Raw genomic sequence first — 27,894 nt, forward strand, 5'->3', positions numbered from 1 at the left:
ATACATATATTTTTGAACAAGGGTCCAATCAAGGATCATGCAGTGCATTTGGATATATCAGGTCTCTTAAGTCTCTCTTTTTTTTTTTTGGCCAAGCCACATGGCTTGCAGGATCTTAGCTCCATGACCAGATATTGGGGCCACGGCAGAGAAAGCACTGAGTCCTAACCCCTGGACCGCTAGGGAATTCCGCTCTTAAGTCTCTTTTAACTGAATAATTCCCTTGCATTCCCTTATTCCCCCAAAACAGATAATTTTAGAGTGCCTAGTTGTATTAAGTATAACCCACATGTCCCCAGGCCTCACCAGCCTGCTGTAACAGTTACCAGGAAGAGTGGACTTTTCCCTAACTCCCGGCCAGAGGAGCTGCCAGCTCCCATAGTTTCACACATCTCTCATGGAAACAGCCCCTCTAGCTTTTGGTCCCAGCCCCTCTGCCTGGGCTCCAAGCCAAACAGGAACAGAGGTCATGACAGTAGCCCTCATGTCCTCATCTCATTCTCTGTATAAAAAATTTCTTCTCTCTTCAGATCCTCAGAGAAATTCTGAACAGAGCAACTTAGGCAAATTAGAACCCTGCTGTTTACCAACTCACCAGTTTCTCAAACTTTAATAGCACACCATGCCCCATAAAAGAAGACATTACTTTTATTGTAACTAAAGAGATTGGTAATGAATTTTTGAGTAGTTTAAAGCCTTAGAAAGAATCAATTCCCATTTTACCTATACCACTTATATGGTAAAACCAATGTGTAAATGCTGCTGATTTTCATTCTTCATAAATAGGTATGAGAAACACTGACATTTATAATACTGGGATCTGTGTGTGATAAATGTTATATGCTGAAGTGATTCACTGAATGTCTTTTCTGAGACCCATTCTGATTAGCAGAATAGATGTTGGTTTTGAATGCTCATACCATAGTATAAAATTTAATGGTTATTTCTAGATAAATAACTAGTTTTGACCAATAATTTTCAAAAATTCATAAAAGAGGTTGAATGTGTTTTAGTCTCATCTAGGCTGTTTCAAACTGTTATGCTTTGATGGACTCAAAGAGTAAGAATCTGTTTTCATAATATTTTAAGTATTTATGACCTTCTCAGAAGGTTCCTGGGGGGCAATCTAAGATAGTTACATAAAATACGTGCTTTGGGACTTCCCTGGTGGTCCAGTGGCTAAGACTCCACACTCCCAATGCAGTGGGCCCGGGTTCGATCCCTGGTCAGGGAACTAGATCCCACATGCTGCAACTAAGAGTTCGCATGCTGCAACTAAAAGATTCCACACGCCACAACAAAGATCCCGCGTGCCGCAACAAAGATCCCGTGTGCCGCAACTAAGACCCAGCACAGCCAGAAAAAATAAAATTAGTTTTCTTGACATTAAGAAAATGTATTAATGTGTTGGTACAAAATTAAGAAAATTAATCTATAATCAAAGTTATAAAACAGAAAACAATTATTTATGTTACATGTTCTTTAGAAAAGTCTAGTTTTTAATAACTTTTTAATATTGTAAAGTATAACTGATAAATTTGTGTTTCTAGCTGCCTTCTAAAAATTTTACAGGAGGGTAAGAGTTTGTTTTTTAACTAGATTCCTAAGTTCTGTAATTTTAATGTCTCTTTGCCATTAAGTTTATAGGCTCAGCCTGCTTAGGGTACCTTAAAGGGATCTAGTTCACTCTGGGCCAGTGAACCTAGTGGCTTAATTTCAAGTCAGCCTTGTTTTCGATTTTATTCAATCTTATGCCTGTGTCCAAGTTCTAATCTGGGGCTTCTACATTATTCCTGTACCCAACTGTATATTTTGAGCCTCAAATATCATAAACAAGGCCCTTAACTTGTTTTTGGATGTCAGAGGTCTCCCTTAGTTTTTACAGTTCTTCTGGGGTTCAATTCTGGCCCTTGAACCCCAACACCAAGTCTTTTCCCTACCGCTTGCTGTCAGAACTGCCTTTAAGTAGCCACTTTCTCCCTGCACTGCGGTCTATTGTGCCATACTCTCCTAGTTCCGTACTTTTCACTGCCACCACCAATGCCCACCTGCCTTCTGCCATTAACACCACTCACCCCATAAGTGGGTCATACCACCGACTCAGCTCTCATTGTGATAGTAATCATAAAATTCTTCTAAATTAGATATTTGTGGGTTCATTTCACCTATTTGAGGGAAACTGAAACTTATAAAGTATTTATGTCATTGCTTTGTGTGGAAAACTGATTTAAGTTAGGCTGTACGTGTTTTTCTAATATGACCTTTAGTATGCTATCCACTAAAATAAAGCAGTATCTAGATTTGTAGCAGGTTATACTTATCAGGATATATATGTATACATATATTCTGAAATGTAAATTAAACATATAATGCATTTAATTTGTTTTTCTCTTAGCTTCTTGTTACATAAATTGATATATAACATCACTTAGCGTTAAGCTGATTTCTGAGGATTTTGTAGATGCTGGAGGTGCAAAGACATGTAAGGCATCTATCTCTCCCATTAAAGAAATTTCAGTAGAGGGAGACAATTAGATGTAATAATAATGTCTTTTAGGTGCTATGATTGAATTCTATACAGAGTAGAGTAAAGGCACTGAAGAGGGAGTAGTAAGTTCTACTCTTGGAGGGTGGAAGTACAGCACTTTCTGTGAAATAATTCTTGGTCTTGGCCTCAAAAATTAAGAAAAGATTCCCCGAGTTTACAGAGTTGGAGGAAGTAGACAGACTGAATGGGGTATTTCCGATGGGGTATGCAGCTTGAACAAAGGTACAGAAATAAGAGGGGTCATCTTGCTTTAGAGGACCTTGAGTAATATGGTGGCAGGCAGACAATAATGCTGGAGAGATGGGCAGGAGCCAGACCACAGAGAAGCTTGAAAGCTACACTGAGGAGCCCAGACTTTATCCTGAAGGCAGTGAGGAGCCACTGGAGGATTTTACAATCGAGGGAAGGGCATTTGTTACATGATGAGATTTTCCTGCTGAGCCAGCTTTGTCAGTAGGGTCTAGGATGGGTTTGGGGAACCATGACTGGAAACACAGAGACCACTTAGGGCAATCTGATGTTGTTCAGATGAGACAGGAAAGGAGGAAAGCAGTAGAGAAAGAGAGGAGAGGTTAGGTATAAGATTAGGAGGTAGAATCAATATAACTTGATTACTTATTAGATATTGTAGAGGAAATGGAGATTTTTTGGGCTGAGTGCACTGAGAAAATACAGATGTATTATGGTACAATGTATTATGGTATAGTTTAGATGAGAAAAGCTATAGATGAGCAGCTCATGAGCCAATATCAAAGATTACTAAATTAATGTATGTTTATATATGTCAGATGAAAATAAAATATTTAAGTTAAAATTATTTTTGTGTGATTTCCTGCTTTGACTTTTTTACCTTTGGTCCCGCTTTATACATTTCCCCCACCTCTGGCAGCCACCAATCTGTGCTCTGTATCTAGGAGCTTTTTTTTTCTTTCTTTCTAGATTCCACATATAAGAGAGATCATATGGCATTTGCTTTTCTCTGTCTAACTTATTTCACTTATCGTAATACCCTTTAGGTACATTCATGTTGTCCCAAAAGGCAAATTTTTGTTCTTTTTTATGGCTGAATAATATTCCATTGTATATATACCACAGTTTCTTTGTCCATTCATCCATTGATGGACATCTAGGTTGTTTCCATATCTTGGCTATTGTAAATAATGCTGCAATGAATATGGGGGTGCATGTATCTTCTCGAGTTAGTGTTTTTTTTCTCCAGATAAATAACCAAAGGTAGAATTGCTAGATCATATGGTAGTTCTATTTTTAATTTTTTGAGGAACCTCTATACTGTTTTCCATAGTGGCTGTACCAATTTACATTCCCAGCAACAGTGCACAAGAATTCTCTTTTCTCCATATCCTTGCCAACATGTTATTTCCTGTCTTTTTGATAATAGCCATTTTAATAGGTGTGAGGTGATATCTCACTGTGGTTTTGATTTGCATTTCCCTGATGATTAATAATGTTGAGTATATTTTCATGTTCCTGTTGGCCGTCTGTATGTCTTCTTTGGAAAAATGTGTATTCAGATCTTCTGCCCATTTTTAAATCAGATTGTTTTTTTGCTATTGAGTTATATGAGTTCTTTATATATTTTGATATTAGCTCCTTATCAGACATATGATTTGCAAATATTTTCTCCCATTCAGTAGGTTGCCTTTCATTTTATTGATAGTTTCTTTTGGTGTGCAGAAGCTTTTCAGTATAATGTAGTCTCATTTACTTTTGCTTTCATTGCTCTTGCTTTTGGTGTCAGATTCAAAAAATCATTACCAAGACCTCTGTCATTGCTTATGTTCTCTTCTAGGAGTTCTGTGGTTTCAGATCTTACATTCAAGCCTTTAATCCATTTTGAGTTAATTTTTGTGTATGGTGTAAGATAGGGATCAAGTTTCATTTTTCTGCATGTGGCTGTCCAGTTTTCCCAACACCATTTATTTATTTATTTATTTATTATTTTTTTTAATAATGAATTGGCAGTTCTAGGCCTAGGTCTTTTTTTTTTTAATTTATTTTTTTATTTATTTATGGCTGTGTTTGGTCTTCGTTTCTGTGCGAGGGCTTTCTCTAGTTGTGGCAAGGGGGCGCCACTCTTCATCGCGGTGCGCGGGCCTATCACTATCATGGCCTCTCTTGTTGCGGAGCACAGGCTCCAGACGCGCAGGCTCAGTAATTGCGGCTCACGGGCCCAATTGCTCCGCGGCATGTGGGATCTTCCCAGACCAGGGCACGAACCCGTGTCCCCTGCATTGGCAGGCAGGCTCTCAACCACTGCGCCACCAGGGAAGCCCCCAACACCATTTATTGAAGAGACTGTCCTTTCCCCATTGTATATTCTTGCCTTCTTTGTCATAAATTAACCATATAAGGTGTGGGTTTATTTCTGGGCTCCCTATGCTGTTCCACTGATCTTTGTGTCTATTTTTATGCCAATGCCATAACATTTTAATTACTATACCTTTATAATACAGTTTGAAATCAGGAAGCAAGATGCCTCCAGCTTTGTTCTTCTTTCTCAAGATTGCTTTGGCTATTTGGGTTTTTTGTGATTCTATACAAATTTTAGGATTATTTGTTCTCTTTCTGTGAAGAATTCCATTGGCATTTTGATAAGGATTGCATCGAATCTGTAGATTGCTTTGGGTACTGTGAACACTTTAACAAAAATAATTTCCAATCCATGAGCACAAAGTATCTTTCATGTTTGTTTCTTTTTCAATTTCTTTCATTAATGTCTTGTAATTTTCAATATGCAGGTCTTTCACATCCTCGGGTAAGTTTATTCCTGGGTATTTTATTCTTTCTGATGCAATTATAAATGGGATTGTTTTCTTTATTTCTCCTTCTGATAGTTCATTATTAGTGTATAGAAACACAGCTGGTTTTTGTGGATTGATTTTTTTTATCTTGCAACTTTACTGAATTCTTTTGTTCAGTTTTTTTTTTTTGATGGAGTCTTCAGGGTTTTCTACATATAATATCATGTCATCTGCAAATAGTGACAATTTTACTTCTCCCTTTCCTATTTGGATGCCATTTATTTATTTATTTATGTATCTTGCCTAATTGCTCTGGCTAGGACTTACAATATTATGTTGAATAAAAGTGGTAAGAGTGGGCATTCTTGTCTTTTTCCTCATCTTGAGGAAAGGCTTTCAACTTTTCACTGTTGAGTATGACATAAGCTGTGGGCTTGTCATATATGGCCTTTATTATGTTGAGATACGTTCCCTCTATACCCACTTTGTTGAGATTTTTTTTTTTTTAATTTGTGAAACAAGTTTAGCAAAATATATTGAGGATAAAAGCCAGAAACTGGTAAAGAAAAGCCAAATTAAAAAATATACAAGTCTTCCCCCAAATATTGATAAGACCTAGCGCATTACCATTGATTTCAGTTTTCAGGGTTTGTTTAAAAATGGAGCAAGAACTCAAAAGTACATGCGAAGCAATTTGAGTGCAGAAGTCCTTATTCTTCCTCTATCATTTATGTTTGTCTGGCCTACAATGAACTAAACTGCAATTTTTTTCTTAGTGGTTCAGCTTTATCAAGTTTTTCCAAAGCATGCATTCGATTTTCTTAAGAACTACAATGATTTTTGTTGTCCCATTTTTATTTATTTGTTAATTATAATAAAATGTGCAATGGGCATAAATAGGTGTAGAGGGAAAAAACAGACAAAAGTCCAGAAGGGTTACCACCTGTCTGGGGCATGCAGTATGCCCTGGCATGAGCCACTCAGTTAAGAGAGCTTCGACTTCAAGTATAGGTGTGACAGGTTTTAGGAGCTGAGAATACAAAGGGGAATAAGATGCTTTTATGGTATAGTACAAGAGGCCAATTAAACATTATATATATATATATTTTGAAAGGACATATAAAGTGTAGTACAAGAGAAAAAAGTACTAATTTTGTCTGTTTAAAGAACTTTTCCCAAATTAACATCAGTTCACACAAATATTTCTTTCCTCTATGCTGTTGTTTCAAATATGCTCTATATGAATGATGAGAAAATGCATACAAAGGAGAAATACATGTATCAAATTCAGTGTTTTTTTTTTTTTAAAGAAAATACTGATAAAGATCAGATTTTTTTTTTTTTTTTGGTTGAGGGAGGAGGGGAGATGAAGTTCATCAGCTGTTGATATCAGAATGGATAAGACTGCCCAGTGAATGTGTCTAGAATTAGAAAAGGGTCTAGGACATAATTACAAGGAATATCTACATTTGAGGTATAGACAGAAGAAGGAAGTCAAAGGAGTAAAAAGGAAATTAATAGAGAGTGTTATCCCTTTAACAAAGGAAGTGAACAGAACATAGAGATTTGTTTTTATCTTTTTCATCTAGGCTGTGACCAGAAGGAGAGAGAGTAGTTTATTAGAGGGAGAGTGAGAAGGGACTTTTTAAAAAATTTAGTAATTTGAATATGTTTATGTAAAGTGGAGAAGGAAAGGTTAAGAAAACAGGAAGAGAGGGAAGCAGAATAACAAATAAAGGCCCCATAGGAAATGGAAAGAGTGTGGGATAAAGCAGAGCATTAGCTTTGAAAGAATTTGATAAATCTGTGAGTGAGTGATAGACTGAGAGAAAAGGGACTAATTAAAGTGTGAGTGTGATGAGAGTTAAGTGATAGAGCAGGAAGAATTGTAGGTTTTGGTTACATTTCCAATCAATTTTAAATTTCTGATAAAGAATAGTTCTGGATGATGGGGAACAGGATATGGCATGTCAAAGAGAAGGATGGATGAAGTTTGTTAGAGAAAAGGAATTCAAGGAAGCTTGAAATAAGAACTTCAGATGTGATGATCTCATGTGGAAATAAGAACTTCAGATGTGATGATCTCATGTGGAAATAAACCCTTGATGAAGAGTTGGGATCCCCTTGTTTCAATTCAGAGCTGCTAAGGAGTCCCTAGATATGTCCTGTTTTTTTCTTTTCTTTTTTCTTTCTTTCTCCAACCCCCCACTGCCCCCCCCCCCCGCCGCCGCCATGTGCTATAAACTAGGAACTGGCTCGATTAAATTGATGCTAAGTCAGATGTGGTTAGCTTCAGTTAGGCAGCAAACTCCTGTGTTAGCAAGCTTCATTCCCAGGCTATAACGGTGTTTGTGATAAAAATCAGAGAACTTGGGACTTCCCTGGTGGTCCAGTAGCTAAGGCTCCATGCTCCCAATGCAGGGGACCTGGGTTCAATCCCTGGTCAGGGAACTAGATCCCACAAGATGCAACTAAAGATTCCACAAGATGCAACTAAAGATTCCACAAGGTGCAACTAAAGCTCTCACAAGATGCAACTAAATATCCCACAAGATGCAACTAAAGATTCCACAAGATGCAACTAAAGATTCCACAAGGTGCAACTAAAGCTCCCACAAGATGCAACTAAATATCCCACAAGACACAACTAAAGAAACTGCATGCCGCAACTAAAAGATCTCCCATGCTGCAACGAAGATCCTGTGTGCCACAACTAAGACCCAGTGCAGGCAAATAAATAAATAAATATTTTTTAATAAAAATCAGAGAACTCTATAGTTCATCATTACTAAAGGTAAAAATAGAGGATAGCAATTGATATGCTCTTATATTAAAAGAATATCTAAAGATATATTTTTGTCATGGAGATGTTTCACTTATTTTATTAGATTGAGATGAGTAATCTTGTTTTTTAACGACGTTGTGTGTACTGTTTCTCTTTTTAGCATCCCAATGTGTTCGTTGGTTAACCAGCATCTTAGTCTCCTAGCAAGAAAGTTTCCTGAAACTAAATTTGTTAAAGCCATTGTGAATAGCTGTATTCAACACTACCATGACAATTGTTTACCAACAATTTTTGTTTATAAAAATGGTCAGATAGAAGGCAAATTCATTGGAATTATAGAATGTGGAGGGATAAATCTCAAGCTGGAAGGTAATGATGTTACTTTTAAATTCATTTGTAAAAAAACTTCTATAAATTAACATATATCATGAAAGTTTATTTTCATAAAACATAAGGTTTTTCCTCTTATTTCTTATTTCCTCTTACTTCTCTTTCTTCTTAGATGCCTCCAGATTAATTTTCCTACAGTAATACTATCATAACATGCATTTGCTTAAATCCTTAATGGTTCCTTGTTTCAAATAAGTTAAAAATTCAGAATCATATGCTTGAAACTTTCAGCCCGTCTATACAATTATACTTCTCAGTGCTTCCTAGTTGCTGCTCCAGCCAGGCTGGTCTTCAACCACTACCCCAGACGCACTTAACTCATTTATGGCTTTATACTTTGTTTCATACTCTTTCCCTGTACCCCAAATACCCTACCCTACTTTTTTCTTCCATCCAAACCCTATTCCTTCGTGGGTCTCCTAGGTTACCATTTATTCCATTATGTGATTCTGGACCAATTTATAATCTGTTTTCATCTTCTCTACTGAATTTCTATAGCATATATTCTCTGTACAACTTATTTTCCACTTACCTACATACTGTCAGATTTTGTTGGTTAACCAATTCCCTTTGAGTTTTGTCTCCCTAACAGGTACAAGGACTATGCCTATTACTATTTTCTTTTTGATAGTACACAGCACAGGACTTTATATTTTTACCTTTTTTAATAATGTTTACTTTCTAACCTAGTTCTAAGACCATATTCTTCAGTTAGTCATTTCTTGGAACTGCTTTAATCCTGTATTATTAAAATCTTTCTCTCAGACAATCGTATTAAAGCCATTGTGAATATCTATTTTTAACAGTTCTTTCTTTCACTCTCTCATTCCCCTAAAACTGCTTTTGGCCTTACTAAGACCTCCAGTATTTTGATTGTTCCAGAATTTTCCTTCTCCCAGTCTCTAAGGCCCCTCTTTGTTTTACTACCTTGTTTTTTCAGCTTGTACCTTATCCTCTAAATTTAAAAACTACGTAAGAATACAGACAATAATATAGTAAATATTCATGTAATCATTACCAAAAATAACAAATGTGAACATTTGTTCATGTTTGCTTCAGCTATTTGTTTATTATTGAAAAAACAGTACAGATATTGTTGAGGTTGCCTGTATTTCCATTCCTAATCCTGTTCCCCTCCCTGCCTCACTAAGCAATCACTATCATGAATAGCGTGTTATCTGGTCCATGCTTTTTAAAATTGTTATATTTGAAAAAAATTTTTTAATTGTAAAATACACATAACATGAAATTTACCATTTTAACCATTTAAAAATATACAATACGGTATTATTAACTGTAGTTATTGTGGTATACATTACATACCTGGGACTTAATTTATAAATAATGTTATTTTATTTAATCATTTTTAAGTATATCTTTAAGTGACATTAAGTATTGATATATTTTCACTGTTGTGCTGCTATCATCACCATTATCCATCTCTAGAACTCTTTGCATCTTGCATAAGTGCAACTCTACATCTTTAAACAGTAACTCCCTATTCTCTGCTCCCTCCAGCCCCTGGCAACCACCATTCTGGTTTCTACCTCTGAATTTGACTCCTCTCAGTACCTCGTATAAATGAATCATACAGTGTTTGTCCTTTTGTGACTGGCTCATTTCACTTGGCATAATGTCCTCAAGGTTCATCCATGTTGTAGCATGGGTCAGCATTTCCTTCCTTTTTAAGGCTTTAAGCCTGAATAATATTCCACTGTATGTTTTTATAGCACATTTTGTTTACCCATTAATGTGTTGATGGAAAGATTTGTTGCTTCTATCTTTGGCTGTTGTGAATAATGCTGCTATGAACATGGACGTGCAAATAACCTGTTCTAGCCCCTGTTTTCAGTTCTTTTGAGTGTATACTCAGAAGTAGAGTTGCTAGATCATATGATAATTCTACTTTAGTTTTCTGAGCGACAGCATACTGTTTTCCATAGGGGCTGCACCATATTGCACTCCCACCAACAGTACACAGGAGCTGTAATTTCTCTGCATCCACACCAACACCTGTTATGTTGTTTTGTTTTTTAAAATAGTAACCATCCTAATGTATGTGATGTGTTTTTCCCCCACTGGCTTTTACTATTTCCAGTGTCATTTTTCAGGATTAAAAAAAATGCTTCAATCTGTTTCTGAAATTTCTACTATGTTCCACTGGTCTGTTTTTCTATCCCTGAATCAATACAGCACTGTGTTAATTACTGTACCTTTCTAACAATCTAGTTGTCTCTAGTAGGGCAAGACTTTTTCAAAATTTAATATAAATGTTGGAATTAGTCAAGTTCTGTGAGAAATACTGTTGGTTAGTTATTAGAATTATATTTATAGATTAATTGTTGGAGACTTGATATCCTAATAATAGTGAATGTTCCTATCCATGAATAAGATATAGCATGTCACTTATTTTGGTCTTCTTTCATTTTTTGGTAATTTTCCTCATAAATATAATATATTTACAGTTGGCCCTTGAACAACACAGGGGTTAGGAGCACTGACCCCATGCAGTCGAAAATCCACACATAACTTTACAGTTGGCCCTGTATATTTGCAGTTCTGCATCTGTGGATTCAACCAACCATGGATCATGTAGTACTATAATATACATTTACTGAAAAAAATCCACGTATAAGTGAACCCCTGCAGTTCAAACCTGTGTTGTTCAAGAGTCAATTGTATTACTTTTCATAATGTAATATATTTTGTAATTTTCCTCATAAGTGTATTTTGTAATTTTCCTCACAAATGGTCTGTTCATTTATACAGTGATTAGGAATAAATTTAACAAATAAGGAATTTGCAGGGTTGGGGGATTTTGGTTATCAGTTCAATTCTTTTCAGTTTCTCTCTTGAATATGTTTTTGTAATTCACATTTTTGTTGAAATTTTCCCACTAAAATTTTCAAATGTATTGGCATACTTTTTTTCTCATAGTAGTCTCATGGCTTTAAAATCTTTATCTTGGTTATGCCCCATGTAAAATCTTTATATTATTTGGTTTCTTTCCTTTACTTGTGATCATTTTGGCCCAAGGTGTGTCTATTAGTCTCTTCAAAGAATCAACTTTTGATTTTGTTGGTCACCTCTACTGATCTTGTTTTTCTACTTTTGCTAAAGTCTTTTCTTCATTATATGCCTCATTCTGCTTTCTTTGGGTTTACTTTGGTTTTTTCCCTAACTTCTTTTTTTTATTTTTTATTTTTATTTATTTATTTATTTTGATAGCACTCCAGTTTATTTATTTATTTATTTTTGGCTGTGTTGGGTCTTCGTTTCTGTGCGAGGGCTTTCTCTAGTTGTGGCAAGCGGTGCGGAGGCCACTCTTCATCACGGTGCACGGCCCTTTCACTATCGCGGCCCCTCCCGTTGCAGGGCACAGGCTCCAGATGCGCATGCTCAGCAGCCGTGGCTCACGGGCCCAGTTGCTCCGCGGCATGTGGGATCTTCCCAGACTAGGGCTTGAACCTGCGTCCCCTGCATCGGCAGGCAGACTCTCAACCACTGTGCCACCAGGGAAGCCCTTCCCTAACTTCTTGATTTGTACTTTCAAAGCACTATTTTCAGTCATTTTAAAATAAACATTTTAACCATAATTTCTCCCTTTAAGTATAACTTTTCTGTATCCAATGTGTATCTTGATGTTGTAGTACTTTCATTGTAATCTAGTTCTAAATACATCATCATTTCCACATTAATTTTATTAGAGTCAACTTCTGTTTCATATAGATGTTCCAAGATTTTTATCTGATTTATTGATGGATTATTTATTGCAGAACTTGAATGGAAGCTAGCAGAAGTTGGAGCAATACAGACTGATTTGGAAGAAAACCCCAAAAAAGTCATTGTAGATGTGATGGTATCTTCAATTAGAAACACTTCTATTTATGATGACACTAATAGTTCAAACAGTGATAATGATGATACCAAATAGAAATATTTAATAAATAGCTTTAAAGTGTTTATATATGGAATATTTTATTTGCCACTGCCTTTATAATCAAAGATCAGAAAATTCATAAATAAATTTCTTTTCTTTTTTGTATTAGAATTATAGCTTATATGTCATTATAAAACTTTCAGGTATTTTAGAATATTCATTGCCTCCAACAAAACTAGAATTTGTACTGAACCCTAAATATTTTTTTGTGATTTATCCTTTTTCGGGTCCTTATTGGACAAAAACAAAAATATTACAAGTCCTCTGTGTTGCCTGCTTACTTCCAAAGAGGCCTATGGGTAAAAATGATGAAAGAGAACCATGAAATTTCATTTAATTTACTTCAATCAATATTAAAGTCTATTATTTAGGGGCTTTGAATGAAAATACTTAAATTTATGACCATACGACTTTTCTTTGGAATCTCTTACCTATTAAAAAAATTAACCAATCAATAGAAAAAATGCAATTTAAAGATTCTGAAAAGTACACAAGAAACTTCTCCACTCATTATTGTAGTTTTTAATAGTTGTTCTATTATTAAGTTAGAAAATATTGACTTACTAAGTATACTCACTCACAGTTAGGCTACAGAATCATTAGAACTGTATGACATTGTAAGTCATACAATGTAAGTTTCTAAATCATGAGGAGAAGTGAGAAAATATATTGTGAGGCTTACCTATGTTTTAATAGTAATCACAGAAGAATTCATCATGAGAAAATATGTAATACGAGGACACTGAAGAAGACCTGCAGGATGTTTTATCTTGGCTTAATAATTAACACCACTTTTAGAGAAAATGGTGTTAAATCCAGCATGTAATAATAGTTCAATAACAGATTTTATTCTTCTACTATTTTTGTATTGATGACCCATCATTCTGATTATGGATATTCACTGATGTCTGTGAGAGAATCTAGACTTTAAATGATTAGATTACAAAAATAAATTGGTGAGAATTGAGGCAGTTTAACACGGAATCAGAAAAGGCTCTTTGCTGTTCTTGGGGGTGAGTTGGGATCACAGAGGCTGCAGAGAATGATGAAGTAGAGGAAAGTTAAATACAGATTGAGTAAGGTAATGATAATTTATTTCACCAGATAAGGTAAAATCAAATGATCTAACTTTGGAAAGAATCAGGAAGACCCCTTCTGAGATAGCAAAGAAAGGTTTTGAAAATATACATATTGGGATGAAGGGAAGGAAAGTTGGGAGTTGCACACAGTAGTCTTTATTATAGCATTATGCACACATATCAGAGACATAATTACCTATAAGATCCAACTCCTGAAATTCTCTAACAAATGGATGGAAAAATTCCTATTGAGGATAAAACAGTTGTGGAAATTAAGGGAAAAGCCATATTATCATAAAGTTAAAATGTAACTTTAATGCCGTCTAATACATATAAGTATAAACATTATTTTCCTTCCAATTGAAACTAAATGCAAAAGGTTCCCCTAAATGTAATCTTTTTTTAGTAAATCCATATTTTCCTATTTCCATTTTTAAGTTAAAATTAACAGAGGAAGTACTAAAACTATTTAAGATGTCTGAATAAAAAGATCCATATTTCTTTTAACTCTTAACTCAAATCCACCAGGTGGCAGTAGTTTTTACATACAAGCACAGTTCATGAAAACTTTAACATTTGTAAAATTCATAAAATTATAGCATGTTAGAGGTGGCTGGTTTTGATTCCAGCCTCAGCCTTTTTCAAGTAACGCGCACACACACACACACACACACACACACACAAATACATTCTTCTAGCAAGTACTCCTGCTTGCCAATATAGGTCGGTACTATTTCATACCCTACTTCATTTATACATTCTCACTTAAGTAGGGTATAAATAATTGTTAGAATGTGGGGGAATTATTTAATATTGTGTTTCCCATTTTATTGAATGAATTTTTATTTGCTGGGACAAACACTTAAAAGGTTTTTTGAAATTGCCAATATTCAAACATTTTTGACCTACAAAAATGGATATTTCATATAGCCAACCTAATATTTTTCTCTATTCCTTGCTGCCAACCATGCTGTACTGAAACTCCCTTCCCTACTTTATAGTGTCTCTTATTGGTCAAAGTGTGGTCCTAGAATCAGCAGCAGCCCCAGGGAGCTTGTTAGAAATGCAATCTCTGGCCCCATCCCAGACTAGCTGAATTGGAATTTTTGTGTTAATGAGATCCTCAGTTGATTAAGCTGCACTAGTTAGCAAGTCCCCTAAAGACATCTTGAACATATTCTTTAACTCTTCTCTCACACTTTTGGTTATGAAAAGTCTGTCTGGTTTAAAACTCCAATCTCAGTTCCCAGGCAAGTGTTCTCTGGCTGAACTTGTGACTCAGGAACTCTGAAGATGGAAGGTGGAGTTTGTTTTTAGCCAATTACTTCCCTCTCTTTTCAAGGTCCATTCTCTGTGGTTTGGGGACTGGGAGGGAGATTAAGGAAGAAAGGGATAAGTTTCTCTTAACTGGGTAAATACAATCCATATTGCATCAAAATGTTCACTCTTTAATGGGCACATTGAGTTCTAGAAACTCAGAGGCAGCCTCTCCACTGCATGGTTCCTTGATACGGGCGATCAGTCTGCAGCTCTTTCTCTTTTGATCTCTCTCAGTTCCCACTCTCAGAAGTATACCAGCCTCTTGCTGCTAGAATTTCTTTTCCCCTTAGGTGTCAAGATGTTTCAAACCTGGACGGCACTTTCTCCACAGCACTGATGGACCCTGTAGAAATTTACATATCCTTGCCATGCCAAATTGTAGGAGTTACATTATTCCAGCCAACTTCCTGGCTAGCTGTTTCTCTCCAAGTCTCTATCCTCCTGTTCATGTAGTTGGATGCAGAGCATATCAACAATCTGCAAGAGATGAGATGCCAGTCTCTTCTTACAGTCACTGCAGTTTCTCTAGCTGATTCTGTTGGAGCCTTGTTCACTTAACTTAGAGTGGGGTGGGGAATAAATGGGAAATGAAAAGCCACAGTGCTCTCCAGGAACCTCGTAAGACATGGCTCCAATGATTCTCTCATCCTCCTCTTCTCATGTGTTCTGCTTATATGCCTGAAAGTGGGAGTGGGAGGTTTTGACCATGTTAGGTCCAGTTTTGTCCAGCTTGTAGTCTTGGCTGAAGGAGTAAGTATGTGGGTCCAAATGTAAGCAGCTATTTAGAGGGTGAGTACTTCATGTTCTTTGTTGCCTATTTTGGACCTCATTCAGCAGCCTCTCATACAGGTGTTAGCTGTGTCTATTACAGTGTTATATATTCTTGTGGGTCCTCAAATACTCAATTACTAACACAGTACTAGTGTTTCACTAACCATTTTCAGTTTATCTCTCCTTTGTACTTTAATACACATTGCTAAGTTTACCTCCTGACAAGACTATAATCTGCCTACAGTCATAATTTGGAATATAAGAATGATCCTAAAAATCTTCTAGCATGTTTTAACTTCCATCTCATTCATTCATTCCTTCAATCATTCATTTAACTCAAGCATTGAAATGGATGCTGCATGTACAGTGGTGAAGAAAACACATGGTTCTTTTGCCTCCTGGAATTTACCATGTAGTGGTGACAGGGGGAAGATAGTTAATAGGTAAGAAAACAAATATCAAAAAAAGCACAGTAATAGAGAATAACTGTGGGTACTATGTGCGGGGGGCAGGTGAGAGGTAGGAGGGAGACCTCTTAAATAGGGTAGGTAGATCTTTGAGACATGAAGATTGAGTAGGAACCAGCCAGGAGAAAAGGTAGGAGGGTGGTCCAGGCAAGGGCACAGCATGTACCAAAGTCTGAGAATACACAGAGGTTAGCAAGGAACTGGAAGTGTTACAGGAAAAGAAGAAAATGGTAGGACATGAGGTTGGAGAGGTAGCAGGGGCTAGATCAAAGAGGTTATTATGGCCACAATCAGGAATTTGGATATAATGGGAAACAATAAGGATTTTAAGTAGGAACATGTGATTTTATTTATATTTTTAAAAGAATATTCTGGCTGCTCTGTGGAGAAGAGATTGAAGGGAGCATCTAAGATATCTGAGACAGTCAAGAGGAGACATCAGATAGACAATTGGATATGTGTTTGGAACCCAAAGGAGAGGTGTAGGCTGGAGTTGCAAACCTATGAGTTGTTTCAACCATTCCTAGGGTTTCAACAACAAATCATAAAAATCTAAAACCACCCATCCTTATCACCTAACCTTTCTGCAGTAGTTTGTAAGTTACACTTGATCATCACAATTCTGAGATGCTTTTCTTCTCACTTTACAGATAAATACCCTGATGCTCAGAGAAATTACTTAACTTGCTCAGTGTCTCTTAGTAAGTATTAGTCAGGATTTAAGCCTAGACTTTTGATTACAAAGTTTATAATACCACCTCATATTATTGACTTCCCTCTATTTTAAAGGCTCTAGAAAGGATAAGAGTAATTGATTAAACCATAAAGGATTCTTAAAAAAAAAAAAAAAACCCTAACAGTATATTCCCTATTATGCATATCAAACTTCCCATGTTCTAATTCACCTTAAACTATAGTGGTAAAACTAGGAATGTCAAGGAAAGGATGGATGAGAGAGGTATTATGAAAGAACAGAAAGGACATAAGGACACAGGGAACTAGGGGAAGAAATTGAGCAAGAGATCTAAGACCTACACAAAAAGGAACATCATTAATAATAGCCAATGTGGGATTTCTTATGTACCAGGTAGTACCACACACACACACACACACACACACACACACACGCACACACACACACTATATTCTTTATCTTCTCTCAATTATCCTATGAGACAGGATTATTATTATCCTTTATTTACAGATGAGGAAAGTGAAGAACAGAGAAATAACTTACTCAGAGTCATGCAGATATTAAGTATTGGGGCTGGAATAAATCCTGGCCTTTAATTCCCAATTCTGTACTCTTAGCCACTAAGCTATATTGCCTCCATCAAGACATCAACTGTGGAGATCAGCTGGGAAGGGAGTTGGAAATGCTCAGTTTAAATTATAGCAAGGTGGACAAGAAGAAATGAACAATATTTGAATTACATAAATTGTGTTTAAGGAGAGGATTTAGGCTGGGGGACAATTTAGGGTCTATGAAACTATGAGGTAGGATTTTTCTTTTAGGGAAAAGTGGAGTCTGGCAGTTGGAAATGTGATTAAAAATATACAGTTTCGTCTTGGAGAGAATATGGGTAGAAAGATAACTTGTGAACTGAGCCACGGGAAATGGCTGAGTGGTGGCAGAGGACTGAGCAGAAAAACGGGATTATCAACAGGTCTTGGTAAATGATTAAATACATAAAGTAAGAGAGGAAGGAGTCAAAGATGAACATGATATATTCCTAGTGAGTAAGAGGACAATGGAACCATTAAAAAGGGCAAAGGTATTTTTGAAGATATGTGGTTCTAGATGATGCAGAATATGAGATCACTTTCTCTAGAATAAAATCCAAACATCCACATCCTAGGAAAAGCGTTCAAACCCTCTTGTCTAGTTGAAACCTTCCTTATCAGTATTATTAATTTTGCCTCCTCTCTTGCTACCAGTATGTTAGGACTCATGATCGCAAGTGACAGAAAACTTCTCATTGGTTTAAGCAATAAATACGTGAAAGAATTTATTGAGTAACTTAGCTGAAATTTCCAGAATTATCTAGTCCACAATGGATTCAGGGCATCAAACATGTCTCCAGGCCAAATCTCCATTTTTGAATCTGCTTTCTTCCACGTTGCCTTCTTTCTCAGAATCTGTGAGTGGGAAGATGGCTTCAGGCTTCCATTTTTCCAGACTTAAATCCATTGGAAAAGAGAGATCACCCTTCTTAGTAAGTCTAACCTAAGGCAGAGGATTAACTCAAATATGTTTTCCTCTGGAGTCCTGCCCCAGCCATATGGTCTGAGAGTGAAGAAAGGATAGTTCTCCAAAGGAAATGATCAGATTAGGGAAAGACTGCTAAGCAGGAAAAAAAATGTCTACTAAAATCCTGTCATATGATGACTCCATCATGCTTTCCCACTGTCGACAGAAAAATCCTCAGGTGAATGATCAGGGATCTGAGTAAGTTCCTCGATTCTGATGTTCCTTTTCTCTTGAGTACACTGCAAGAATTTGAAATGTTTACTGAGATGAATGTTACCTTGAAGGAAGGATTTTATAGTCACAACAGTTGTTTATTTTTTTAAACAAGAAAATGGCTTCTATTTCAAACCCCAAGGACATTCATTAAAATATGAAAACTATTAGGAATTAGGAAAGTAAAAGATCTCTTTTCCAATAATTTTCAACTACTGAAATGTGCTTTCCCTTGTGAACCAAGTGTGTCTTAACCATCGAGGGAAGTAATTTCCCCCTAGATAAGGGGGAGATATTCACACGTTTTTCTAACATGGGAAGCAGTGCAAATTAGGGTCCTGGTTTATCCCCACTGCTTCATCTCCCATCTTCCTTTATACTGTCACCTGGCCTTTAGGGCCAAGTAAAAAACTCCAAAGGAGCACATCCATACCTTTTTTTTTTTTTTTAATTATTTATTTATTTATTTATTTATGGCTGTGTTGGGTCTTCGTTTCTGTGCGAGGGCTTTCTCTAGTTGTGGCAAGTGGGGGCCACTCTTCATCGCGGTGCGCGGGCCTCTCACTATCGCGGCCTGTTTTGTTGCGGAGCACAGGCTCCAGACGCGCAGGCTCAGTAATTGTGGCTCACGGGCCCAGTTGCTCCGCGGCATGTGGGATCTTCCCAGACCAGGGCTCGAACCCATGTCCCCTGCATTGGCAGGCAGATTCTCAACCACTGCGCCACCGGGGAAGCCCCATCCATACCTTCTTTGGCTTCCCTCCTCCAGCCAAGGATTCACGTCCGGTCTCCCCAGGCCCACCCTCCAATAAGAAGCAACTAAAGCAGTGCACCTGCAGGAGAGGGGAAGGGAAGAGTCTGGAGATCCAGTCACCTTCACAAATCCCCTCTTCCAGTCCAAGGAGACAAAACGCAAGTGATACCATTGGAAGGGGAAAAAAAGTCTTTCGCCCGCTAACACCCGAAAATTTTTTCCTGGCGTTGGCAAAATGATTTGCTTTTCAAGAGAGAGAGGGTCCGCTTTTTGGCCTCTGCATCCCTCATACAAGAAACTCTCCTTTCTTTCCTCCTCCTCGCTCCTCGAATCCAGGGTGAAAACCAAAGCCGCCCTGAGCCAAAGTTAACACTCCCGGGTTCGGCCGCACCCTCAGCCGACCAGGCCCCGCCTCCCCTGCTTTCCAGTAACCGGTGCGGGGAAGGAGCGCCAGGGAGATCTCGGTTTTCCTGCACGGCCGGCGGCGGCCGCGGATCGCGCAAACGCGCGGCCCAAGGGAGCGGGAGTCTCCTCCGGCGCCCGGGAACCCCTTCGCAGCTCAGGGCTGCCTAACGGAGCAAGTCGCATGCGCACCAAGACGCGCCAGGGAAAGGGAGAGTGAGGGGAGGGGCGAACGCAGAGCACCGGCCGTCGGAGCCCGAGGGGAGGGGAGGGGAGGGGAGGAGGGGGGGGGGGGTCACTGATGACGCATGCGCCGAGAAGGAGTGCAATCACAGCCTCGGCTTGCGGCGACCGGCTTAAAAAAGGAAACACCCGAGACCGAGAGGGCGAAGGAAATCTGGCCGCCGACGCGTGCGCGCTCCCGGTGAGTGGCGCCCCACCGGGTGGGCCTGGGGCTTGACGTCCGCCGGTAGGCTTGCCTGGGCGGCGCATGCGTGCTACCGGTGCTGGTGGAGGAGGGGAAGGAAAGGGAGGGGGAGGAGGAGCGGGAGGCAGTCGCGGTGAATTGTTTGGGGGTGGGTGGGGGGCGCCGCTCAGCCGCAGGTACTGCCTGAGCTGGGAGCCACGGCGTCTTCCGGGCTCAGCCGGGTTAGCTGTTCCGAGTCACCGCAGCTAGGCTCCAGGGTGGGGGAGGGAAGAAGCCGGAGCCGCCGCAAGCCACACGGTGAGGGCGCGGGGAAGGGGAGGGAGCGGGGGGCGGTGTGTACGGGGCCGGGGGGCGGCGGCCAGGGGAGGGGCGGGCGGGTGCTGAAGCCCAAGTTTTGCCCGTCGCCCTAGTGTGTCTTTTCTCGGGAGTTGGGGCGGAGGCCCGCCGCGGTTGAGGGGCCCTCCGGAAAAGCTGGGGTTACCTGCGGGGCAGGGGCGGGATTGGGGTGCACGGCGGGGCCGGGTAGCTGGAGCGCGCTCTTGGGCTGGGGCCGATTCGAGCGGCAGAGCGGCCGGGAAAGCCGGAGACCGGGTGCGGAGAGGGCTTTCGCTGGGGACCCGTTAGGCCTTGTGACCCACTTTATTCCTGTCACAACTCGGGCACGTTTGGAGCGGAGCCCAATGGGGCGCCAGGACGGCCAGCTCCTCCGGGGAACCCCCGCCCTCCCGGCCCTCGGCCCTCGCGCCGCGGTCCGCAGTCCGTGCGGCGGCCACCGCCGCCCGTGGGCTGGTTCCGTCAGTGGTCGCGGTTCCGGGGCTCGGTCCCCGGGGAGCGCGCGGCTCCGCGCGTCCGACTCGAGCGACTGCGCGGGTTCGAGGGTGCCCCGCGCGACGCCGCTCCTCCTTCCTTCCGTCCACCCGCGCCCGCCTGCTCCCTGTCACCGCGGCAGCTGGCTCTTCTAGCTGCCTTCCCGCTGGCGAAGCCGGAGTCTCTAGCTAGTCCTGGAGCTCTGGCCCCAGGAGTGTAGTTTCCAACGCGTAGCGCCGCAGAGCTTATATTCTTGAGTGCGTTTTCGCCGGTGTAGAAGTCGTCCTGTTAGTAATAGTGAGTAGAATCCTGAAAGGTAAAAGCCTCGGCCTCTGACCTGGCAAATGAAAGATCGAATCAGGTGGCGGTTTCTTGCTATCAGAATGCCACGCTCTACGACTTTAAGCCTTTCTAACCTTAAAAAAAAAAAAAGAAAAAGAAAAAAACCAATGTCTTCTTTTACAGTGAAAGAAAAGCCCAAGAAGTAAAGAAACTTTTACAGTAATTGTTGATTTGGCTATTATGCTGATCCCCCGAATCAAAAAAAGGTAATTTCACTTGAAGTCTGCATTCTAATTTGTAGCTTCATTTTAAGTGATAAGAGGAGAAAATTGTGCGGCGTTTTCCCTCTACCCGGTTGAAAAATAAACGTTCTAAAAAGGATAAAATTTAGGTAATGAGTTGCTTTCTCTGTTTTAAAATCTTTGGGGGGGGGGAGAAATTAACTCAGGTGTTAAGTAGTTGACTGAACAGAATGTCATTAAAGGTTATTCTGAAGAAGATAGATGAAAGTTGTGGTAGAACTAGTCATGCTCAGCTGTGAAAAGAAGAATGAGGAAGCTTTCTGTGTAATGACATGGAAAGATCTCCAAAATATGTTATAAAGTGAAAAAAAGCAAGATGTAGGACAGTGTGAATAATGTGCTACTTTGTGTGTTAAGGGGGCACCCGTGGAATAAGAATACAGATTTGTGTTTGTTTTTCTAAGTACAAAGAAAGTCTGGAGGGATAGTGGAAAACTAACAATGATGGGGCAGAGGGAAAAGTAGCCTGATGAGGGGATAGTGGGAAATGACATGCACACTGTATGTCCTTATATTTTAAAATATTTGTGACTATATTATGGGTTTATAAACTAGATTAAACAGAGTTTTCCTCTCCAAAATAATTTGCTATGTGGTTTTTTTGTTGCTTGTCTTTCCTTCCTAATTTATGGTAATTTTGACTATTTTCAATATGGTTTCTTTTAATTTTCTTTAGGAAAATGAACTAAAATTGAAAGAAAGTTTAGGATAAGTTTGGCTATCTATACTTCAGTTTTTAAGAGGCTGAGGTCACCAGTTTAACTCTTAAAGATGTTTAGTCTTATTTTGCTTTGCTAAAATATATGACGTTATTTACATTTGGCATTATGGCTGGATTATGCTGTTTTCAGAGCATAGTTTGTCCTCCCTTCCTTTCTTCCCCAGGAATCGTAGTTGTATAAAATTTTACTTTTACTTATTTTAACTCCAAAGTTGTCATGACAAATAGTTGGAGAATATGAACACTCCATTAAAGTGATAGAAGAATTGATTGTCCAGGTAGTTTGCTTTTCAGATTGGGAAATGCTTTTCTCAAGGCAATCAGACATGAACCTCAGTGACATGTAAATTTATATTTGTATATATGTATATAGTACTACTTATGGAAAATTAAACCGATAGTCAATGATCTGTTGGTGCAAAACACTAAAAACTTTTTACGACTTATGGATTGTTATAAGCAGTATGTAATTTTGGGGGGTGGGTACTCAAAATTCCTCTGGTGGCTAATGTTGTATAATCAAAAGTAGTGAATGTTGAGTGACAGTTGCTATGGGCATTTTTGTTATGTTACCAGCATTCCTTTTTATTTTGTAGGATAGGATAATTGTGTTATTTCTGTTTGGTCTGTAGGTCTCTAGTAGCCAAACTTCTGCAAATGGCATTTATTTTTCGTTTGAATTCCATGTGGGTCTATTCAGTCTTTTTGAAAAAACAGAATCGCGTTTCAAAATTTTACTTAAAATTTTGTTTTTAACATTATAGAAGTAAGTCAATGTTCATGAAAAATTAAAACAATACAGTGTATATATAATAAGAGAAAACGCCGTTTGCACACTTCCACTTTATGTCACATCTCTCCCCAGAGATAACTGCTGCTAACACTGTTATATAACCTTCCAGTTCTTTTTTTCTGTGCATTTACAAACATAGACTTTTCAATCTTGAAAATAGAATTATATTGATTGATCGTCTACTTTACCAGTTTGCCTCTACTGTGGGCTGTTACTAACCCACAGGACAGGGAAATGACCTGGAGTATGTGAGAAAGTTTAACATGTAGTATACACCTTAGGACACTCTCATCTTTTCACTTGTGAGGGGCTGGTTGGTTTGGGGTACATTTACAGAGTTTGTAGTGAGGTCTTAACTGGTGTGAGATTTATGTGATGTAGATTGAATTCACCTGTAAGACATAGATTCCATGGCTTTTATAGGACTCTTTAGGGTCCACATTCTAGCGTTTTCTTTGGGTTTTGACCTGGTCAGTAGCTCACAGGTTAAGCTTTGATTTTATTCTGTACTTGCAGACCACTAGAAAGCCCCTTAGATTACATCAGCCTCTCCTGGTCCTCTGAAGTGAACCTAGGCAGGCTTTGTCCTTAACTAAGAGACATTGATTGACTTGGATGGAATCCAGCCTTGGATGGAATCCAGCCTTTGAAGCGGAAAGGGGAGAAGAGGCATTTTGGTCTGGTTTGTGCTTTACTGACAGCAGACAAGTTGCATGCATACTTCCACTCAGAGAGAACATTGCCCTTCTAATAGTTCCAGAGGTGGTGGTTTTTTTTGTTTTGTTTTGTTTTTTTAAACCAAGCTGCGAATAATTAGCAAGACTTAATTCTTTTTAGGTGATAGAAAGTTGAGTATTAGTCAAGACACTTTACTAAGCTATGTGAGATACATAGAAAGATGCAGTATAATTGACCCTGCCCTCAGTGGGTTTGAAATCTAGTATGGTTAAAAGAGCATGTATGTAATGATTATAACACAAGATAGGAAATGATAGATTCCAGAAGAAAAACATACATGAGGTTTGTAATGGTAAGACTGTTTCTAGCTTTTTATTTTTGTGGGCATGGAGTTTGGAGGGAGAGTAGATATCTCAACGTTTTAAATAGTTAAGAAAGGATAGAACAAACTTATAAAGCTCAAATCTTAGCTCTTAAGGGGTAAGGAAGTTAGGAGTTAAATTGCATCCTCATAGCAGGCACTTATGAACACTAATTGATAGTTTATTTTTGTTTGTTTGCTTTTTACTCTCTCCCACTGGAAAGAACCATTTGATGTTTTATTTGATCATTATAATACAGCCTCTCTTAGATTTCAGGATTTTAGAATAGGAGGTTTAATTCTGCCAGTTAACTGTTGTCTACCATCTAATATGTCAGGCAGTGTTAGTATTAAAAGTAAGTTGTTTTTTCCTATCATGTTTTTTTCCTTCAAAGCACATATTTAATGTCCCCTCTCCCCCACATTTTTACTTCTGGTGCTGTGTCAAATAAAATATTTATTTGCTGTACATATTTTAAACTATGAAAGCAAACAACAATATGGGGAAAACTCAGAGTTCCACAGCAAAACTACCTTTTGTTGTTTGTGTCTCTTTCCAGTTCTTTGCAGATGCATAAAGTAAAAAAATAATTTTAAAGTGTAGTTTCTTGTAAGCATTGTACCAGTGGACATTGTATTTTCTCCTTTTCTGAGTCTAAAATTCTAGATGGAGTTGTATGAATTATAGAATACATTTTAAGTGTCAGAGCAATTTAATTCTTGCTAATTGACTGCGATTTTTATAATGGCATTTATATTTGTAGGTTGCTTTACAACCATTTGTTACTTATTTTTATAGCTCTGTTAGGTATAACTCCTGTGAATTAGGTGGGTAAGAGATTGCTGTTTTTCTCCATGTTTTTGATTATGTGAATGTTAAATTACCTAAACTCCTATAAGTATAGTGTCAACTTTGAGTTATTAGTTATTTTAGATGTGTATTTCATAAAGATGTAAGTCTATTTATTATTTTAAGTCTTAGAAGTCTACAGAAAAATCACTTGTAAAAAATAAATTTTTATGTATTATTTTTGACTTTCATAGGATACTGTTTAGAATGTGATTTACCTTTTATTTTTCAGAAATATTTTTTCATTTTTATATTAATAAGATCCAAGGATAAGACAAAAATTCCGATCTTTTTCAAAGAGGGCACATTTAATCAGATATGTACTAATTCCCATCCAAAATAGTAGAAAATGAAAATACAGATTGATTCATGTTCAAAATTTTGTGTTTAAAAAATAAAACACAAGTAGGTGTTGCAACAATGAGAGTTAAACCATATACCTTGCTAAGAATTTATCATTTGCATTAAAATATGGCTGTAACGTAAATAGCTTATTTCTTTCTTAATCTCTTTCCCCCCAGTTATAAAAATAGTGTATCCCTAACGTAGAAAACTTGGGAAACATGCAGAGCATGAATTAAATTTTGAAAACACCACTGGAATTCTCACAACCACGAAACGCCATTGTTAACCTTCTGAAATATCTTCTCCCTGTGTTTTGCTTAGCCACATCACATGTCTATAAGTGTACATATACTTACAGACATCACATGTACACTTATAGACATGTGATGTTTACAAAATGGTCTCATAATGCGTCCACTGTTGTGCAAACTATTCATTTAACAGTGAATCTTGAACATTCTTATGTCAGTATTTTTCTACAACATTATTATTTTTAATAGCTATGTGATACCCTCATTTATGTTTGTGTAATAATTTACTTACTGGTCTATTTCTGTTGGATGCAAGTTTTCAGTTTTTAAAATTATAAACAATGGGACTCCCCTAGCAGTCCAGTGGGTAAGACTCTGCGCTTCCACTGCAGAGGGCGTGGGTTTGATCCCTCATCGGGGAACTAAGATCCCGCATGCCCCATGGAGCAGCCAAATAATAAATAAATAAATAAATACTTTAAAAAATTATAAAAAAATGGTCACTTTTAGAAGTGACAGCATTAGTCATCCGGTAGAGTCGGTACTTAAAAAAATTTCAATAGAATAGTCTTCAGAAGAATTAGAATTCAAGTAGAATTATACTGAATTTGTATTAATGTTGAGATTAAACAGAAATCTTGTGCTTTTTGTTGAAAAAATATGCCAGAAGCATACGATAAATTATCTAATATTGATTCATAATAACGAAGACTCCAAGATTTTTATAATGGTATATTTTCTTTCTAAGGTAGGTTTAACTTTGAATTGTATTAAAGTAACTTTGCATTTCATGAGCATACATGATTTGGATAGCAGTGCTCTTGAATAAGCCTTCAAATAAGGTAGGAATCTTTGAAGCAGTCTGCACACACTCAATTAAAATTTAAGCTGTAACATTTTTTACAACAGAACAGAGAGTTTGTTTGATTGCTCCAAAAAACTTCCTTAAAAGGAAAGTCTGAATACCAAGAAAGAATACTTTCACCCAAAGAATTGACATTACTTGTGTATAGGACTTCTGTGAAATTTTATTCAACTCTTAGGTATCTATATCCTTCAGTTTAAATCGGGGAGAAAAACTGTTAAGTTAAACTGTTTTCAGGGGAAAATAGATATGATCTTAAAGTTTAATGCAGTAGTTTTAAGGTGTCTTCTGTTGCCTGTTTTTGGAAGTTACATATTTTATCAGGTTCCTATGACTATTACTTTTTAAAAATTTTTATTGGAGTATAGTTGATTTATAATGTGCTAGTTTCTGCTATACAGCAAAGTGAATCAGTTATACATACACATATATACACTCTTTTTTAGATTCTTTTCCCATATAAGTCATTACAGAGTATTGAGTAGAGTTACAGTAGGTCCTTATTAGTCATCTATTTTATATATAATAGTGCGTATATGTCAATCGCACTCTCCCAGTTTATCCCTCTTCCTAGCCCCCCCCCCACCCTCTGGTAACCATAAGTTTGTTTTCTACATCTATAACTCTTATTTCTGTTTTGTAGATCAGTTCATTTGAACCATTTTTTAGATTCCACATATAAGGGATATCATATGATATTTGTCTTTCTTTGACTTATTTCACTCAGTATGACAATCTCTAGGTCCATCCATGTTGCTGTAAATGGCATTATTTTGACCTTTTTTATGGCTGATATTCCATTATGTATATGTACCACATCTTCTTTATCCATTCATCTGTTGATGGACATTTAGGTTGCTTACATGTCCTGGCTATTGTAAATAGTGCTGCAATGAACATTGGGGTGCATGTATCTTTTCAAATTATGATTTTCTCTGGATATATGCCCAGGAGTGGGATTGCAGGATCATATGGTAGTTCTATTTTTAGTTTTTTTAAGGAACCTCCATACTGTTCTCTGTAGTGGCTGGACCAGTTTACATTCCCACCAAAAGTGTAGGAGGGTTCCCTTTTCTCCACACCCTCTCCAGCATTTACTGTTTGTAGAGTTTTTGATGATGGCCATTCTGACTGGTGTGAGGTGATACCTCATTGTAGTTTTGATTTGCACCTCTCTAATAATTAGTGATGTTGAGCATCCTTTCATGTGCCTCTTGGCCATCTGTGTGTCTTCTTTGGAAAAATGTCTATTTAGGTCTTCTGCCCATTTTTTGATTGGGTTGTTTGTTTTTTTGAGCTGCATGAGCTGTTTGTGTATTTTGGAGATTAATGCCTTGTCAGTTGCTTCATTTGCACGAGGGTTGTCTTTTCATCTTGTTTATGGTTTCCTTTGCTGTGCAAAAGCTTTTAAGTTTAATTAGGTCCCATTTGTTTATTTTTGTTTTTTTTTCTTTCATTACTCTAGGAGGTGGATTGAAAAAGATCTTGCTGCAATTTATGTCAGAGAGTGTTCTGCCCATCTCTATGACA

General features: G+C 38.0%; 2 protein-coding genes and 1 long non-coding RNA gene across 16 annotated transcripts in view; 2 read left to right on the forward strand and 1 right to left on the reverse strand.

Moving 5' to 3' along the window:
• PDCL2 (phosducin like 2) overlaps positions 1–12,419 on the forward strand; it is a 42,071-nt gene extending 29,652 nt beyond the window's left edge. The window contains exons 5-6 of the mRNA XM_059924097.1: positions 8,256–8,464; positions 12,262–12,419. Coding sequence (XP_059780080.1) covers positions 8,256–8,464; positions 12,262–12,419 — 367 coding nt within the window. The remainder of the gene's footprint in view (positions 1–8,255; positions 8,465–12,261) is intronic.
• A 5,626-nt stretch (positions 12,420–18,045) lies between these two features.
• Positions 18,046–19,868, reverse strand: LOC132366502 (uncharacterized). The gene is made up of 2 exons (XR_009503447.1): positions 19,360–19,868; positions 18,046–18,552 (listed from the first exon to the last, which is right to left on the reverse strand). It is a non-coding gene; the product is annotated as an uncharacterized LOC132366502 (long non-coding RNA).
• A 126-nt stretch (positions 19,869–19,994) lies between these two features.
• The window catches only part of CLOCK (clock circadian regulator), a 132,780-nt gene continuing 124,880 nt past the window's right edge, over positions 19,995–27,894 (forward strand). For 9 of the 14 annotated variants that reach the window (XM_059922967.1, XM_059922969.1, XM_059922968.1 and 6 more), the window contains exons 1-2: positions 20,292–20,406; positions 21,382–21,464. The gene's annotated coding sequence lies outside the window, so the exon portion shown is untranslated. Of the gene's footprint in view, positions 20,107–20,291; positions 20,407–20,661; positions 20,701–21,381; positions 21,465–27,894 lie in introns of those variants that run through there. The other 5 variants (XM_059922976.1, XM_059922970.1, XM_059922978.1 and 2 more) reach the window with 3 other exon arrangements.

Source organism: Balaenoptera ricei, chromosome 5 (genome assembly GCF_028023285.1).
Source record: "Balaenoptera ricei isolate mBalRic1 chromosome 5, mBalRic1.hap2, whole genome shotgun sequence".
Classification (NCBI taxonomy): domain Eukaryota; kingdom Metazoa; phylum Chordata; class Mammalia; order Artiodactyla; family Balaenopteridae; genus Balaenoptera; species Balaenoptera ricei.